This window comes from Epinephelus moara, chromosome 4, assembly GCF_006386435.1.
Source record: "Epinephelus moara isolate mb chromosome 4, YSFRI_EMoa_1.0, whole genome shotgun sequence".
Taxonomy (NCBI): domain Eukaryota; kingdom Metazoa; phylum Chordata; class Actinopteri; order Perciformes; family Serranidae; genus Epinephelus; species Epinephelus moara.
Window position 1 is genome coordinate 13,685,024 of NC_065509.1, and position 19,021 is coordinate 13,704,044.

Genomic DNA, 19,021 nt, shown 5'->3' on the forward strand with positions numbered 1-19,021 from the left:
ACTGAGACAATATAACCCTGCTGTCTTGCCATCATGATAGGCCCACTGCCCCTGTGTGTGTGTGTGTGTGTGTGTGTGTGTGTGTGTGTGTGTGTGTGTGTGTGTGTGTGTGTGTGTGAACGTGCCTCAGAGTGTGTGTCCTGGCTCCACAGAGAGAGAGAGAGAGAGAGAGAGGGGCGGGGAGGCAGAGTAGAGGCGGAGGAGGAATGTGAAGCTCCATCCAGTGCTGAGAACAGGAGCATTTGCGCAGATAGCCTGCGCTGCCTTCATCAGACACACACACATTCAGCCTTTCAGCTGGGGCACTTTGTTGTTGTTGTTATTTCGTCCCGCTTGCCGAGCGATCCGCCTTGCAAAGTCTCTGCTAGAGGAAGCAGGGCAACTAACCGCTGCTTACCGGACTCGTGTCAGCACCAGGGATTTTAACATGGTGATCAAAGTGTACATAGCATCGTCCTCTGGATCCACTTCGGTAAGGGATACTACAAAAGCATTGCTTTTATGTGTGTGTTTTTATCGGTGGGTTCATCTGCAGCATCCAGCGCTTGTTTTGACAAATAAAAGGCTGCTGAACTTTTATTGAACTCACCAACTGATGTCCATCCGGCTGTCATCCACACGGTCTGGAGTGGGTCTGACTCATCAGTAAGCATGTTGCTCTGCCCTCCTCAAGACTTAAGACACAGATGGAGTCTGTCAGTAACTTTGTCACAAAGTAAGAGACAGACAGGAAGTTTGAGGCTGGTTAACTGAGCAGGGCAGACTTCTCTTTGCGCTGTGGCTTGTCACAGGGTTTCCTGAATTCACATGTCAGTGTATCTGCAGCTGAAAGCAGGCTGACAAACAGGAAAGGCATGCAGTGAAAATCCATAAATGCACTTAAAAGGTCTTGGTGTGTCACCTGATGCCATAGTGTGGCTCACAGGCTGTGTGTTTGATAAGGGGACAGTGTCCTGCAGGGGTCCATGTCCTGCAGCCCAGATGACCATCAGCTTCACTCTTGCCAGCCTCTTCCAGAGTGGAGAGGAATGATGGTGATGCAATTCTCCAAGGCCCCTTTTTAGACATGCAGCTGCAGCTTAGGAACACTTATGCTCTGTTTAGGACTTGTTGGAGGTCTCGAGTTGCAGGAATTTGTCATTTAAAGCTTGAATTCTGGCTATAGCACACTGTTCTTGTGTAGTTGGCTTACAGCTACTGCAAGAGTCTGAGCTGATGTGGAATATTACTAGCCACTGCTAGGTGCTTGTCATAGTCCAGGATGTTACTAGTATGCTTTATAGTGTTGTGATGGAAGTGGTGCAGATATTACAGCCTTCAAAATCAAGCTCCTACATCGAAGTCACTTAAATTAAAGTCCCATGTTACACAATGTGGTTTAGGTCACATTTAGAATGATTTACTCTCATTGTGCAGCTTGTCGTCGCAGCTCACGCAGGAGGAAGTGATCAAGCACAGAGTGTCTTTTCAGTCGGACAGCTCTGTGTAACTTTATTGCCCTTACAGTCAATGACATTTGCACAAGCTCATCAGCAGTCTTATGGGATGGAAGCTTCCTGTAAAGCTGGAGCAGTCGGAGTTCAGAGCCAGTGATGTGCATCACTGTGCTGGAGCCTGTCCGGGAAAAATGCATTACCTCTCATCGATCTGTCTTTAGTAGAGTCTGCTACAACAAGTGGACAAGCTTATGTCCTCTTAAAAGCTTGCACAAACACACTTATAATTAGGCTATGCTATCATCTCTATTCAACATCCTCTTTTAGAGTTGGAGGAAAAACAACAGTGTTGCTAACTAAAGTGCCATAAACCCATTATGTCTGTTATATGTTAGTCTATTAATATTAGATTCTTTCTCTGTGCAATGTCTGCCTTCAATGGAATACAAATGTAATAAATTAATACAAATGTAATCCATTAAAAAGAGACATTCAGACCAGTAAAACGCCGCTGAGTGACAAATTGTGGTCGAGAACCCTCAGCTTGCAGTTTGATTGCGTCAGTTTGCACAAAACAATGTGATTGCATTCCACGATCCAGCAACGTCTGCTGCTACATGAATCACTCCAATCTAATTCAGCTTGTGAATGGAGAGACAGCCGAAACACAGAAAAGAAGTAGGAGTATGTAAAAAAAAACTACATAAAAAGTGTTTGCTCCACTGAGGGAACAATTGCAGGTCAGCGAGAGAGACGGAGAAAGATTAGCCAGAGGGATGTATCAGATTTAGCGCTTGACAAGTTACAACAGTCAGCATTATTCAGTATTTTCTAAAGACATAAAGTTCTGTTCCACGTCAGTGTTTATTTATAGCTATTAATGTGTATTGATTTTATACAGAATCTGATCCACATGATGGCCGAACATTCTCAGAAATGGTTCTTTGTAGCACCAAGGCTGGTAAACATCTTAAAAGGTTTATCTGACTGAACTCTTCGGTATCTAATCTAAGACAACCACAGCTGATTAACAAAAGATATAGTAATGCACAAAGGTCACATAGAGAAGAACTGTATGGAAATGACAGACAATGAAGAACTGAAGTGAGTTATGTCAACATGATTGCTCCTCAACATTTCCCATCTGCATGAATGGTTAATAGATTAAGTGGTATGTGTCTGTCCATTGACCTCCCCATACAAGTGTATACTTACAGTCCATTATAAGAATCCTGGAATAGATGCTTTCTTTGTGAAGCTTTGGTGCAATAGTTGGAAGAAAAATATGATATAAGTGCCTTATAATATAAAGCTATTTAGCAAAAGACCACAGACTGCAGTTTGCATATTATCATTGTGTGGAATCAGCACCTTTCTGACAGAAAAAAAGGAACAATAAGCTACAAAAAGAGGATTGTTTCAGGTCTGTGTCTCGGGTTAGTGTCACTGAGCCAAGCACTTACTGCCAGCTTAGTTCTCCCCTGACCCCTGACCTTTATAGTCCCTTGTGAAGGGTGGTAACCCTGCAAAGTGAATATGAGGTGACATCATCGTATTTCCACCAAGTAATGAGAAGCAGAATGTTTGAGTCACCTGAAGAAATGGTGTTGTGATTCGCTGTGAATTCTCCAGAGAGACTTCTACTGTTACCGTCAATGGCTCTGTAGACATGAGGTCATGCTGCGTACCCATATCCTTATGTTGACCTCAGCTGTGACAGAAATGAAAGGGGACCTATTATGCTCATTTTCAGATTAATACTTGCATTTTGGGTTTTCTAACATGTTTATGTTTATGTTCTTTAATGTTCAAAAAACACTTTATTTTCCTCATACTGTCTGAGCTGGAACACCTGTGTTCACCTCCTGCCTGAGACAAGCCATTTTAGCATCTGTCTCTTTGAACCCCCCCTCCTGAAAAAGCCAAGTCTGCTCTGATTGGTCAGTGTTTCTGGGTCGTCTCTATCTCAGCATCTGAAAATGAATGTAACAGAGTATGGTGGCACTTTCTACTTTCTCCAATTAAAGCTTCTAAACACAACAGGACATGTTCCAATACAAATATGATCCAAAATTTCGGAGACATTAACAACATTGGCAACTAAAATTACATGTTTCCCTGGTATTAGCATGTAGCTACATGTAGCAGTGTACTTGCAGCCAGGGAACGATTGGCTGACTCCAAATGTCTGGACTTCACTGCACAGGCTCTTCCAGACTTTGCAGGCACATTCCTGGGAAGTCTGGAAGTGTTTAGGGCTTTACGTGATGGTGAACTCATCACAGTGCGTATGACTTAGGTCTGCGAGGGCTCAGTCTGCAAGTCCAGAGGATGGACATTTGGATTCAACCATTGTAATGAGGTAGCGTATAGCGGCAATTTCTACCATGAAAAATCTCCAATAAAAGCTTCTTAACATAACAGGACATGTTCCAGCAGGTACATGATCCAAAATTTGGGAGAAATTACAACACTGGCAACCAAGATTACATGTTTCCCTGATGTTAGCATGTAGCTACATGTAGCAGTGTAGGCTAAGTAATGTACACAGCTGCAGTAATGTGCCTGAAGCAGATGACCATATAAAGAAATCGGTCACAATCTGAAGTCACCTGTCTCAAAAGCAGAAAAAAAGTGGAAACAGAGCAGTTTGAAGCCTGAGATATTTGCTCAGATGGATTACTTTTACAAAAGTTTACCTCATTAATTGAAACTTTGGCCAAGTTTAATATCAGTATGGGACTTTTTGTAACAAGTAAAAATATAATAGGTCCCCATTCAAGAATATATATATTCTAATAATATTTGTGCTTGTAGTATTTTTGAGAGAACAGTACCAACTATTCTAAATTCACCTGCTTGTTAGGTTACAGTGAGGCCAAATTTGAATTACAAACCAGGCTATCTTTTTAATTTGCACATGCAAATAATACACACCTGTAGCAGTGTATCTAGACTGTGGAGCGTTAACTGAAAAAGAATGTGTCTGTGGCAAGAGCCAAAAACTTCCTAGCACCAGAGAACACTTACTGCCCCATTTCCCCTCAAGCACTGCAGACACACTATTGTACAATTTCCTCCTTGCCACTATAAATGTACTAAGAATCAGTAACAACTTGGGATTTTTTTTAGTATGCACAGAATATGCATTGTTCGAAGTCCCCTGCTTTCTGCTTCAGATTCACTGCTTCTTTTCACTGTGGGTTTGACATTAGGGCCTGTAGGTCAGGCTTGAGTTGGACGGCTGCTACAGGGAGTTCGTTAGTCTGTATAAAAGGTTATTTTTTGGCCTTCTGCTGTTGTAGCAATGAGGGAACCCAGCCAGAGCAGCAGTGTAAGGCTCTTTTGTAACAGTGTTGTAATGCTGACTGAGCTCGAGATTGGGTGGAGGCTACTGTTGCCGCTAAAATTCCACTAAGCGTCTGTTTTCGGCACAAATCAGACTTGATCTAATCAAGACAAAAACCTTTATCCCTAATAAACACACAGGGCTGGGGCTGATTTATGTTTCCTTTAGTCCAGGCACAGGATTTTCCTGCATTCAAATGTCGGACTCCTGAGCCATTAGAAAGGTCACTTAGTCTTTCCAACAAAGACAAATTCAGCTTAAATGTCTTTTCCTTTACACGTGAGTAAATTGCACATGAATTGACCTTAGCCCTGAGTCGACATAACTGATTGAATCAGTCTCCACCATATTGATCCAAGCCTTTGTTGTGGATACAGTGCATCCAATCAATGCCTGCCATTGTCTGGCAGCTGTTAATGCCAGAGATCTGCCCTTTTTCAGGGATTGATCTGCTCTGGATCTGATCTCATGGCCCTGGCACCTCTCTCACATGATGATGATGATGACGGCAATGGAATGTAAACCAAAGAGCGTATGTTACAGATTTCCTCTCAACATCCGTGGCTTTTGTTTGTTTGCCTACTTGGAGTCAAAATAACGATCTGTGCAACAATAGATTTGTTTTACTGTGACAGGCCTTGTAAGCCTTAAATCTATACCTATAATTTTCAATAATAAATACATTGGAAATGATTTTTGTTCAAAATTGCATTAAAAAAGTAACAGATATTGAATGAATCAGAAGCTTTTTAGTGCGCTGCTGACCACTCATATTGTTAGATGTATACCAGAGTCCTGCACAGGTCTAGATCTGCAAACCCACACCTGCGAAGCTCAGTACTGGAACAGACCTGTCACCTGCAATTATCTGCAGGTCAAATCCAAACCCGACCTGACCCATAATCAAGCGCACAGGTTACGGTCACTCACTTTAAGGTGCTTTATTTTCACTTGTGCAGTTGGAACATGTAGAAACTTGAATTAAAATCATAATGAACTGGAGCCTATTTGGCTAAGTCAACCACCAACAATGTTGCCACTCATTAAGCTGATATGAAATTGCCCTGAAGCCTGAGCTTGCAGTATATCCTGTATATTGTCCACAGTCTCTGGTTTAAGCTGAGTTCTCCTTTCTTGAATCTCAAACCCAGCCGAGGAAAAGTCTCTTTTACTGGCTGTGTTAGATTTTACAAGCAGCAAAGCCACTGTGGTTATTCTCACAGTCTCTCTTCACACCAAATTTCTCCCAAACCTCACTGATTTTTTTTTTTTTTTTTTTTTGGCCTTTGTGTCATCCATTTTGATGTAGCCAGAGGAGCCTACATCACCCTTGGATCAGAAACACTGCATTATTTGGCCAGATGTGAATTTAGAGGTCAAAGGTTGTGTCTTAGGGGCCGTTTATACGACAATGATTTCAGTAAAAACGGAAAACTCTGTCCTTTGCCTTTAAAAAACTTCTGCGTTTATATGACGACGTTATTGAAACGATCCCCATTCACACGGAGCCGCAAAATCTACTGGAAACGTTGTAGTATGCACGCCAGGTCAATGGGTGGCAGTGTAAATTTGCAAAGCAACACCACAGCATGACGGCATGCGCCTGCGCTGAAGCGCCTTCCTCTCCAACGCCGTGATTACAAACCAAAACAAAGAAGACACACTGGCGAAAGCATGCACAGATAACTTTGTCTGGATGGACGACGAGGTGGAGTTGCTACAGTAACAGATCTACACTTCACTTCAAATCAACAGGGTGAGCAGCGCAAGCAGAGCTCACCATTGTTGTTGTGACGGTCGGCATGCCTAGTGACTGGAACCGTAATGCGCATGTGTGAAAAGTCTCCGTTTTCAGAGGAACTGCATATTGCACGTTTACATGACAACGGAGACGCTGCCGTTTCCAAAACGTTGCACTCTAGAACCCGTTTTCAAATCGTTGCGTTTTCAGGCACCCAAAACGCCACTGTTGTGTAAACGATCGACCAAAACGCAACTAAAGTTTACCGTTTTCAGTTGAAATCGTTGTCGTCTAAACGGGGCCTTGGGGTTTTCGCTGATAATATACGATGATTTAGATGAAAAAAAATTCTGCATGATCAATTTCCTTCCTGATTTCTACATACCCAAAAATTTTAGTTACCCGTTTCACAACTTTTTTGCGCACTGTCTTGGTAATATGATAACACATAAGTAGAGTGGCGGGTCAGTTCTGATTCAATAGTTATCAGTGTGATTGAAGCAAGTTCATGCAGTTTCTGTATCACTTTACTAAAATCAAAATTTTAAATCAGTTTACGAAAACATCTTTGTGAATGAAAATGTACCTGGCAACATTTTCATGAATTTAGCTAAATACTAAATTTAGCATGCTAACATGCTCACAATGACAATGCTAACATGCTAATATTTAAAAAGTGATATATTAAGTAAAGTTCACCAAGCTAACTTAGTTTAGCATTTTAGCATGCTTTTGTTTGCTAATTAGCCCTAAATGCAAAGTTCAGCTTCAGCTGATGGGAATGTCAAAAGCTTTTAAAAGCATTTGGTCATAAACCAAAATACTGGGCAAATTAAAACTTGACCTGATGATGGTGCATGGGGGTTAGTCTCGTGATCACCATGGTTAGCACATTCCTTAAGTACAATTCTTATACAGTAGATGTTGAGATATTTCACAGAATAAGTAAAATCTTTGACCTACTGGTGGCGCTATGGAAAATGTCAGGATATCATGAAAGTTATGGGGATCCCTCCTCTGGGGATCATGAATGTCTGCACTAGTAACTCATCAAATAGTTTTTGAGTTATTTCAATAAAAAACAAAAATGTAAACCCCATGGTGGTGCCAGAGGAAATGTCAGGGAACCCCAAAATCCAGTAGGATTCATCATGTGTGGACCATGAACGTCTGTTTTAAATTTCATGGCAATCCATAGTTGTTGAGATATTTCAGTCTGGAGCAAAGTGGTGGACTGGCCAACCAGTATTGCCACCCACAGAGCCATGGTGCTAACATGACAAAGGAGTTACTGCCTGATTGGTGTCTAGACAAAACAAACAACACAGAGAAAACTTCTCTCCTGCTTTTGCATGTTGTTTAACTCACTTGGTTATTTGCATACCAAGGTATTGTAAGAGAAAGCATAAATTAAGGAAATCAAATTATGTGGCTTTCTGGGCCCGCCTGTTTATTGTCTGCACTGACTCATCTCTCTCACTCTTGTCTATTTTATAACGACTGAGGAGTAATTTTGTAGCATTCCATAGAGATAGATAAGGAGTAATACAGGGAGAAGACTAGTTGTTTATTACCGCACCCAAAGGCATCAGCAGCCTGTTTCTTTCCATATTAAAATCACCAGGAGCTCCACTTAAGAAACCAGAGAGCCATGCAAAGGGCTAAAGGGGGCAACGCTGGGAACTCTCACTGTGCAATTAGAGTCGGGGGCAGATGGCCTGATGCCAGTTTGCCCTACAAATTAATTTTGCTTGGCAACAGTACAATGCAGGCTTCTTGGGCAATGGCCAGAGTGCACCAAAAGAAAGGAGAAAAGAGGAGAAAGTGGATCCTTGTGCTTAAATTGTCATTTTAGCAATTAAGGATAAAGTTAGTTTTGTTGGCGTTTTGGATAAGAGTACAAGCTCCTTGTGTACAATGCTAATGCAAGTCAAAAGGGAGACAGAGCAGGTGGTGCAGATTCTTCCATCAGAGAGTGGATTGTCTGTGTTTAGACACAGAGTTAGTTAAAGTGAGTCTGAGCTCATGGTGTTCCACTCCGTTGCTTCATCCCGTGCTGGCTTCCAGAGCAGGTGGGAAGAGAGCTGGTTTTAGGACTTTGGCCTCGGGTGTGCAACTGCCATTAAATGATTCAAACTGCACCACAGCTAATCTGCCAGCATTGTCAGCTCCCTCATTTCCATGCCTCAGTGTTGTTGCTTCAGCAGATGGCTGAATAATAAATAATCCACCTGTCTCGTCTGCACACCATAAAGCTGGGAGGAGCCCTCATGTAGAGGTGTCTGGACTGGAAGACAATCAATTATTATACAAAGAACTTTGTTGTGTTTTTACCATCATATTGGCTTCATTTGATTTTTCGTGTGAATGTGTGTGTGTGTGTGCAGCTGAGGCTGGATGTGTGTGTCTCCTTGCAGCAGGCCTTATTTGGCTCGTGTTTGACCAGTTACCTCCTCTCGAGTCCCAGAGGAGCTCTTGTTTCCGTCTGGCCTTGTAGGGCCATCCTCCCTCTTACACACACCCACTGAGACCTCATTGGACCACAATTTCATACACTAAATCACACACATGCACACACACATCCATATAGATAGAGGCTTAAGCAGCAACAAGACATCCAGACGAGCACACATTTCTATCCATTCTCTAGCCTCTTTATTACCTTGCTATATGTCTGTATTTGGGTTACTCTGTGACAAAACCACTTAAGGACAAACCTGATAGTACTTTAAAAGAGCTGAGATCCCATAGTGTGTCACTATGTCAGTTTTGATACATTTTTATTTCCCACTGGGTCACAGAGTTGCTTATTTGCATCCTCTCAGATGAAAGGCTTGCAGTTTTGCATCGAGCAGGATGGACTATTTTAATAGTGTCACAAATGTTAAATATGGTGCTGTGCCAATGCAACAGAACTGCCTTTTGTGAGAATGTGGAGCCTTTCAAAATTAATCACATTGACATGAAAATCCCAGATAGTGAGAAAGACAGCAACTCTCATGTGTGGACTGCCAACACAGTCTCTCTTTGTGGGAAATCTGCTCACTTTATTGTATAAAAATGATCAGCTTAGACAGTCTGTCAAATTAAAAGCATGCAAAGTGTTACAAATGCTTTTGAAATAGTTCCATTTTAAACAAGAAAGTGCAATTTCCTGTTAAAATGTAAGGAGTATGATGGGAGTCAACTCTTGGGAGTTGCCGCCCTCGTCACTATCTGGCAGTTTCAATGCTTATAAAACACAATCTGTCCCTGCTTAGCCTTGCCCAAGTTCACCCTCTTCTATCCTCTTGTTGTATCACTTCATTCACTTGTCAGCAAACGAGTGGTAACTTAGTAACAGAGCGGCCAGCGATCTCCATGGTGTAAATTCTCACAGCAGATAAGAAGTGTCCTTATTCCTGCAGCAGACTGATGGCAGTATGGTGAACTGGGGTCCTTATGTTTCCTCATACGGCTGAAAGTTAACAACACGTCTAACTGACAACTTCCCCCTCTGTCAACCTCTCTCGTCTCCCTCACATGCAGATTAAAAAGCAGCAGCAGGATGTGATGGGCTTCCTGGCGGCCAATAAGATCGCATTCGAGGAGTGTGACATCGCCGCCAATGAGGGCAACAGGAAGTGGATGAGAGAGAATATTCCGGAGGAGTCCAGGCCGGCCACGGGGAACCCTCTCCCCCCTCAGATATTTAACGAAAGCAAATATTGCGGGGTGAGGCACACATGCACACAGATGCTCTGAATTATTGGCTCATGATTGTTGCAGTGCTACTCTGATATGTCACACACACAGCTGCAGCTACCATCAAGCTCATCTCAGGACACAAATCATGCATGGTGGGGCTTGAATGCTGATTCGGATGTTTTTAGACTAAACACATTTACAGCTGCACTAACCAAAATATTTAGATTAACAATAGATCACATTACTGTGCGTAATGTGAAAGGTGTCACTCATAGTGACCGACCCACCGAGAATCATCATACAGCTCAGCAGTTTCCCTCAGCTCTACAGCACATCACAGGTCATTTTTTTTGGTGTGGAGACTTTAGCAGTTAAATCTACTCTTATCTTTCTTGCATTTCACACAGCACTTAGAAAAAATTTGAACATCCACAACTCCCGCCTCCCTCCAAAGTCTCATCCCCCTCCTCCTGCAACTCCACCTCCTTCCAAAGGCCTACTCCCCCCTCTTCCATTACGTCCTCATTACATCCATGATAGACGTAGGCATTAGCCCTTTTTAAATAGGGATTGTCCAAATTTGCAGGAAAGCCGAATCAGTCTCCGTTCAGCATTGGCAGTATAAAAACAAAATCGGGGAGTGCAGTGAAATGCCGCCTGTCTACTTTTACAGAATGTGCCTCTTTTGGGGCAATCGGGGGTGTGAGCAAGTAACAAAACGTGTAGCTCAGCATGTGACGTAAACAGTGACTTACTCTGAGGGAAACCGCAGCTGGTCAGTCAGGCGATTCTCTCATAAATCGGCCCGTCCTTCACCGTCCCTGTCATCTGACGGTTAATGGCCTCTTCATTTGCGAGGACAAGGAGGGTGCGCAATTCCTTGTCTCCCCAGTTGCTCATCTTTACAGTGTCTTTCAGGTTTGCATTTCCCTCTTACTACTAGCTGCTCATTCCTGCTATCAGCTGTTTCCTGTTAGTCCACCGCCAGTGGGTCGCACGTGCGACCCACTCGCGGTGGATACACGGAAGAGGAGAGTGAGTGTAACGTTACAACCAAGACAGTCAAACGCAACCCCAGAGTTTTAAAACTCAACCGGAGTCAGTGATGGCTGATGAGCTTTAGAATAAGGTTACAGTGCTAACGTTAGATAGTAGCGTTAACGTTAATAGTAAGTGAAAACGCACAAGGAAGATGACGCTAATGTTTCAGAGTCTACGCTACAGTAGGCTAACGTTAGCCATTAGCAACTGGATGCTGTGTTGTCATATATAAAGTTATAGCCTAAGTTACATTAGAGGCGGACAGTTTCATCAGTTGGAGGCCTCCACGTGGGGAAGACAGACAGGACGCTCGGCCAATCATTGCATTCGTCAGAGCTTTATTAGAACCATATGAGAATGGTACAATTATGAGTTTTTATCTCTGGTGGAATTCACTTACATTTTAGTGTGCCATCAGCTTATTAATAGCATTTTAACCTAAACAAAGAAAAGCGTAAAATTTCCAGAAAGGTAAGTGTCGCTTTCAGAGACAGATATTTCCTTAGTTGGTGGAGACATTAACAGAGCTAAAATGAGAGTGAATATTGGATTTACATTCAACAGGTAAACAGAACCAGAATACTGATGTTGCTCCATAAAAGATAGATTTAGTGAAAAGGAAACTCTAACACGTTATCCATAAGGGTTATAATATCTCAGTGTCCCCAAATTACCAAAACAATATGGCTGCTTTACATTTTCAATCTAATAAGTTTAAGATTTTGACTTTATCTACCCAGGGCTGCCAGGCATCAGGCCAATTAGTACCGCAACCTGGTCCGACCCGTTGAAACACGACCCGCAGCCCGACCCGTTACCCGGATTTAAAGTAATCATGTTGGGTCATATTGGCTGAATATTGAACAGCATATCGCCACAGTTAAGGTGCCAGTAAGTAAACAACGACCTGAATGAAGCAGCTCTCACAATAAAAACCTGACTTCAGCTCCATCATCAACCCTCTGTGTTCTTCTCCCATACGAGTGTAAAAGCACTCGTTTGTTACGTTTAATGCTTTTAAACTTTTAATCTATGTAAAGGAACTTTACATGTGTAATAATAGACTTACTTTCTGTCCAGAGCGACGTTCAGCAGTTACGAGCCGTCACGTGTTTTTAGAATCCATCGAGGAGAGAAGTAATCCATCAGGGAAACACTTCAGAAACATTATAAAGTGATAGTTGTACGTTTTATCCACTTATTTCTCAAATACCTAAATAATTATTTACTGTTTTGGAAGCGGCGCTTGGTAGACGGTGGCAGCCATGTTGATTCTGTCATCCAATCACAAATTGTGTTATTAGATGGTGAAATGCGTGTAAACAGCTGAACCAATGACCGTTGCAAAATAGCGGAGGCGATCCTCAGAGACTAAATAATGACCAAGATAGTTATCTGTAGTTTACCGAACTAATGACTGATGTGTTTATATATATATATATATATATATATATATATGTGTGTGTGTGTGTGTATGCACATGAAATAGCCAAATCTGGTTAGCTTAGCTTAGCATAATGACTGGAAATAGATGGTAGCAGCTAACCTGGCTCTGTGATAGATTTATAATACCTAGATACAGTGGTGGGTAGAGCACTGAAAATCTATATTAAAGAAAATTCCAATTACTTCCAGAAAAATAACTCATGTAAAAGTGAAAATTTCCCCTTGAAAAACCTACTCAAGTAAAAGTAAAAAATGTACCTGGTTAATACATTACTTAGAGTCCAAGTTACATTCAGTGTGGGCCAGTGCTAAATACAGAAAAACTAGGTTTGTGCCCTTCTCAGAATTATGCCAGATGAATCAGATTCAGCCATTTAATACGAAAATGTGACTTTTTTTCCCATTTAAAGTTTTACCAGGTTTCAGGCAGACATTCAGAGTGATAGCGGCATTCATGTAATATAGCAAACAAGCTAACGGTGCTAACGACAGATTGGAAATCCAGACACTGTGTCGCAGTAAGTTATTGTTAGCTGTAAATTCACCACTTCCAAACAGAAGGGAGAAAATAATGTTATGTCAGAGCCTTACGGTGGAAAGTTTCTCCTCTTGATGCAGCTTTCATGTTGCCAAGGACAAAATACGATGGAGAGATCTCATTGCAGCCTTAAGTCCCACAGGGGATGAAGAGGAGTAACGTTAAGTTAGTAATGATTTGACTCCTCATATTTTACATACCGGTACCGTCAGCCCACTCACTATAAATGCAGACATCGGTAACTGTAACTTTAGCATTAAAATCAAAGTTTAACGTTAGCTAACTGGTAAGGTTAGCATTGATACTAGCAAGCGCACATCATTAACTTTTGTTGAATTCCCTGTTGCAGCTGCGGCTGTCATGAGGTCAGAGGCTGCCTCTTTGCTGTGTGCGAGTGAGTGCAACCAGTTTAATTTCCATCGTCGAACATGTGAAAAATACATTTGTTAAAAAAATACATGAAGTTAAGTCCAAGCAGGGGCCCAATTTAGACCAGGCAGGCTGCCTGTTTCCCCCAACACTTGATTGTAGTTAGAGCAGTCTCGTTGCAACAAAGGTATAAATGGCAAATGTAGTGAAGTAAAAAGAAGAAGTACAGTTTGAAAAAAGGAACATGAAAAGCAGTCATTCCTTAAGATCTACTATTTACTTGTAACATTACTACCCACCCCTGCCTAGATACTAGATGCCAAGATGGCACCTATTCATTCCAATGGAGTCACTTGCCTGGCTCATAAGCCAAATAAAGTGTTAGATTCCAGGTTTACTTCTGCAGTATGCGTCCCACTGATTATGTGCAGAAATGTTTCTCCTGCTGGCCCCGTCCACGAGTTCCCACTCAGCTCATAACCTTTACATAGTGATGATGTCACAGATTTTTAGATTGCTTTTCTCAGTTCTGGGAACGTTTTACAGATATGAAACATCAATGGATTAAAAACTCACAATAGAAAGAGTCATAACTGAGCTAGTTTGCAGTTTGAGGTGTGCTGTCAACAGTTTCACAGATGTCTCTTTTATAATGGTGGCCTATGGGGAAAATGGTTTTTGGGCCACAGGGGATTTTTTTTGGTGCAATACTGCGATTGGCCACTGGGAAAAACAGGCTGCAAGGCAGAGCTGCTTTCCGGTGGGCCTGGGCTCTGTCCAAGGGAAACAAAATCAGCCTGAAGCTCACTACATCCATGCAAAATCCAAAGATAAAAAAGCAATAAGATATAGACAGCTAACCCCTCAATAGGCTACCCCCTAAAGGTGGAAGATTCAAGACGCCTCAGTCAGTTTTGATTCTTTATGTCGAGCAGTTGATTTTATTTTTATTTCTCAGTCAGTGTGCAGTGTACTTCTGGGAAGGTGTCCGCCTCCAGATTTAGCTGCAGAGTGAGCGTTCCTCACTTCCACACTGCTCTCTGGAACAGGCAGCCGTGGACCCAGACCCAGGGTGAGACGGAGGCAGCAGCTCGGAGGAAGAATAAAGGCTTTGCCTCCTAAGGCTCTGACATAACCGTGTCTTCTGCCCTCTGCTCAGAAGGTTTGAATTTACAGCTCACAGCAACTTAATATGACTCAGTCTCTCTTCTGTTTGATATCAAGTGTCAGCAGAAAATGTTGTTGCACATTTCTGATCCTTTGTTAGTGTAGTTAGCACACATTAGCTTGGAGCGCTAACTTGGCTTGTTTACTATGTTATGTGAACATCGCTGTCACCCTGAACATTCTGCCTAACCCTGTTCAAATTCTCAAACTTGAACAGCCACATCCCTTTCGACTGACATAATTCTGGCTACAGCCCTATTTTTTCCCTTGAGTTGTACAGATTAAACAAACATGATGCTGGTAGGCAGATTTATTTTCTTTTTGGATATTGCCAGGCTGCTGCTTCCAGTCATTGTGCTTAACTTTGTGGTTAGGCACTAGACTAATGGGAACAACAGTTTTTGAAAATGGTCACGTACTGAGTGAGAGCTGCAGGCGGTAGACGCAAAATAGACTGTAATGTAATTCCTTGGGGCGTGTTCACACTGTCAATTTCCGTCCAAATGAAGTGCTTGTTTTTGCCACTGACAGGCGCAGATTGTTATTAAAACTGTCTGACAACATTTTAGAGAGAATCCTACAGAGAAGTTAACTATTTCTCTTTACCTCTCACTTGACACAACCTTTTTAATATTGTCTCCCTGCAACAACTCAACTCTCGCAAGACTTCACTAGAAACGAGACTACTTCTTGAGTGACTCTTGGTTAGACGTAATAACAAACAGACCAGATAAACAAAAGCCCCTTTTACATTGCCATATTTTCCGCGAATGTTGGGTCGTTTTGCTGGCATCCTGCGAGCGTTTAGACACACAGAGCCAGATTGGCAAGTTGATCCGAGGTGCCCAATTTTCCGCCTTGTAGGGTAGACATATTGATCGAACCCTTTTAGTTTAAAAAGACCGAGGTGGCCTTCCGCCACAGGAGGGGCTGTTGAAGACTTGTGGGAGGAGCTGTTGATGACGCTGCACGTGGGACCCACTGGCGGTGGATAAACAGGAAACAACTGATAGCAGGAATTAGCAAGCAGCTAGTAGCAAGAGGGAAACACAAACCTGACAGACACTGTAAAGATGAGCAACTGGGGAGACAAGGAATTGCGCGCCCTCCTTGTCCTCGCAAACGAAGAGGCCATTAACCGTCAGATGGCGGGGACGGTGAAGAACGGGCCAATTTAGGAGAGAATTTCAGAAGGACTGACCAGCTGCGACTTCCCTCCCACGTCACTGTTTACGTCACACACTGAGCTACACGTTTTGTTACTTGCTCACGCCCCCCATTGCCCCGAAAAAGGCACATTCTGTATAAACAAAAGTAGGTAGGCGGCATTTTGCCGCACTCCCCGATGTTGTTTTTATACTGCCAATGCTGAAAGAAAACTGATTGGGCTTTCCTGCAAATTTGCACAATTCCTGTTTAAAAGGGGCTAAAGTTAAAGGAAAACACTTTGTCTCTCTGCAGAGACCTTTCCATAATTTTGTCAGACAATACAATAACAATCTGAAGCTGTCAACGAGCACTTTTAATGGGCGTACATTGATGCTATTGCCCCGATCGATTACATTGCAGCCCATTTGCAGCTGCAGCAGTCTTTCTCAGTACCAGACCAGTTTAAAAACTGTTGTTCCCATTAACTGCTCGGACACAAAAACATGGGAAAATTGGGTCCAGGTTGAAAAACATGTAAGTTTCCCTTTAACCATCACCTTGCTCTGGCTTCATATTTAACAGTCAATCAATCAATCAATCAATCAATTTTATTTATAAAGCCCAATATCACAAATCACAATTTGCCTCACAGGGCTTTACAGCATACGACATCCCTCTGTCCTTATGACAGATAAAAGACTGATATTGATCTTCTCATTTTACTCTCAGCAGAAAGTGAATAAGTGTATTTCTCCTAATGTCAAACTACTCATTTAAACTGCGGAGGTTGAATTTCCAGAACTGAACGGTTGATTAATTGTTAAAATGAGACTGTAGCCTAATCTCCTGTGTTAGCAGATGCTGGTTTCCTCCCATTAGGACACTGGGCCTTAAATCTCTAGTCATGCTGTGCAACTAATGGACGGCTGTAAGTGAGGCAGCACATGCAGGATGGGCTGTATTGAATGTCACAGACAAAGAGAACAGCATTTCCCAGGATACCAGCAGCTGTACGGCCCCTTTATAAAAATCTGTTTGTGTATGTGTGTGTGGGAGAAAAAGGAGCGAAAACAAAGGAATGAGAAGGAGTAAGGGACTGAGACTGAGAGAGACTGCAGTAAACTAAACAGTAAAAGGGTGACTGTGTTTGCTAGTTTACTGTGAGTTACATTCTCAGAGACAATACCCGCCTATCAGATTGACTACCGAGGCCTTTCCTTGGACAAATAACACAATCCCGACAATGACCTATTCTCACAAAGAGGTCTTCATGTGGCACTGCAGCTCAGATTGTCGCCTGCAGGCGCTGATCCAAAGTCTGTTTCACATTATCATTCCTCAGGTTGGAGCTCAGATCCTCTGATCGATCTGCATCTAAAGTTCTCTCTGTGTCCTCCTCTTCCTCAGAACTATGAGGCCTTCTTTGATGCCAGGGAAGACAACGCCGTGTATGCGTTTCTGGGTCTGACTGCTCCCCCGGGCTCCAAGGTAAGCTTATGAACACAAAACCCACGCTGATATCTGCCCTCTCTTTGAACTGCATTCCTGCAGCCTAGCCATGTTTCCTGTATCACCGGCTTATGTGCTTAAATATATATTTATCCTCACTGTGTGATTTCCATGCAGAAAACACACATATTACATAATACATCTGTTAATGATATCCCAACACCCGAGCAGGCCTCTCCTCCTGTTCCTCTCACACCTGCACACTGGCGCCTCCTCTGTGCCACAACGGGGACTGCAAGGAGGTGTGCCAGTTACCATAGAAACAGAGGGGTTTTCCTCTGTGCTGTGGCAGGGGATATATAAACCAATATCCTCCATTTTAATTTAACACACTCTCCCTCTTCTCTTCCTTTCTCCCCCTCTGTCTGTCTTTGCAGGAGGCCGAGGCTCTAGCGAAGAAAGCACAGCAGTAGCAGCTTTACACCGTTTCTACCTGAGACCTAAACCCAGATCTGGACCCAGACTGACCTGGAACTGATCCAGGAACAAAAAGAAGAAGCAACATTTTCACTCGGCTTATGAATACGTGGACTTTTTTTTTTTCAGTATGTTTTTTTTCTATTAATCTGTGTTCTGCTGTGCCTTGTCAGCTGTAGTGGAGGGAGGAGCTAAAGCAGAGCATTATGGGTATCTACAAACAGCTCTGCTTCCTCCTGTTAGCCTCAGCCTGCTAAGCCTATTGGCCTAATGACATGTCAATCAACCATTAGCACGGACATGTAGCTTCCTTTTTGAGAGCACATCATCAGACTCAACAAAAAGTACGCACTTTCAAAATTTGCACCACAGATTCATCATTTGGCCGACAGAACATCATCCATGTCACCATCAGACCATGACACAATATCTCCATCTGTTTATCTTGACAGCTTTGATTAGAGCAAGTCTTATGTGTTGAATCCTGGAAACATGCTGTGCTACTGCCAATCACATCATCGCCAAACCCGCAGCACCTTCTGTAAAAGCTACCTATTACAATCCCATTCTGTATGTTTTTATTTACTTTATATTGTCTTAATGCTGTTTTAATAGCAAACTTTTTTCTACGAGATGATATATGTTTAAAAGTAATAACACATGCCAAACTTACAAGTCTGCATACACAGAGGGATGTGAAATAGTTTTTTTTTTTATTTGCTGTTTTTTTTTTTTAAGGGGAGTTGGATGACTGTTGTGTTTCGCTGTGAGCATCCTGTTTCACAATGTGTTGGTAATCCCCGTTTTACATAATCTTCCCGTAAATAAAATAAAAACAAGACTGCAAATAAAACTGCAAGCCTGACTTTCAGTACTTTGGTGGTTGTCATTAAATAAGTCAAACAAATTTGAAATTAATTCTGCCTTCTTATAACATGCAGTTGTTTTCATGTATAATAAATGAGTTTACAGATCATGCCTAATCTTTGGCTTGACTCTGTGTGGCCATAAAAGGGCAGTCAAGCATTTGGGATGAGTGATTTCATTGTCCTGAAAGCAGCGTTGTAGTCAAGCCCACCTAAACCGATACCAAGTCATGACCGAGATCAGAGTGTATCGAGATTGAGACAAGACCAAGACTTAAAGGGGTTGAGACCAAGTCAAGGCCAGGT

General features: G+C 42.4%; 1 protein-coding gene across 1 annotated transcript; it reads left to right on the top strand.

The window, feature by feature from the left end:
- The first annotated feature begins 200 nt into the window (after positions 1-200).
- Positions 201-18,720, top strand: sh3bgrl (SH3 domain binding glutamate-rich protein like). The gene is made up of 4 exons (XM_050042503.1): positions 201-472; positions 10,055-10,240; positions 17,331-17,411; positions 17,810-18,720. Exons 1-4 carry the CDS (start codon positions 428-430, stop codon positions 17,843-17,845), a joined length of 348 nt encoding a protein of 115 aa, XP_049898460.1. The 5' UTR covers positions 201-427; the 3' UTR covers positions 17,846-18,720.
- Positions 18,721-19,021: the final 301 nt, after the last annotated feature.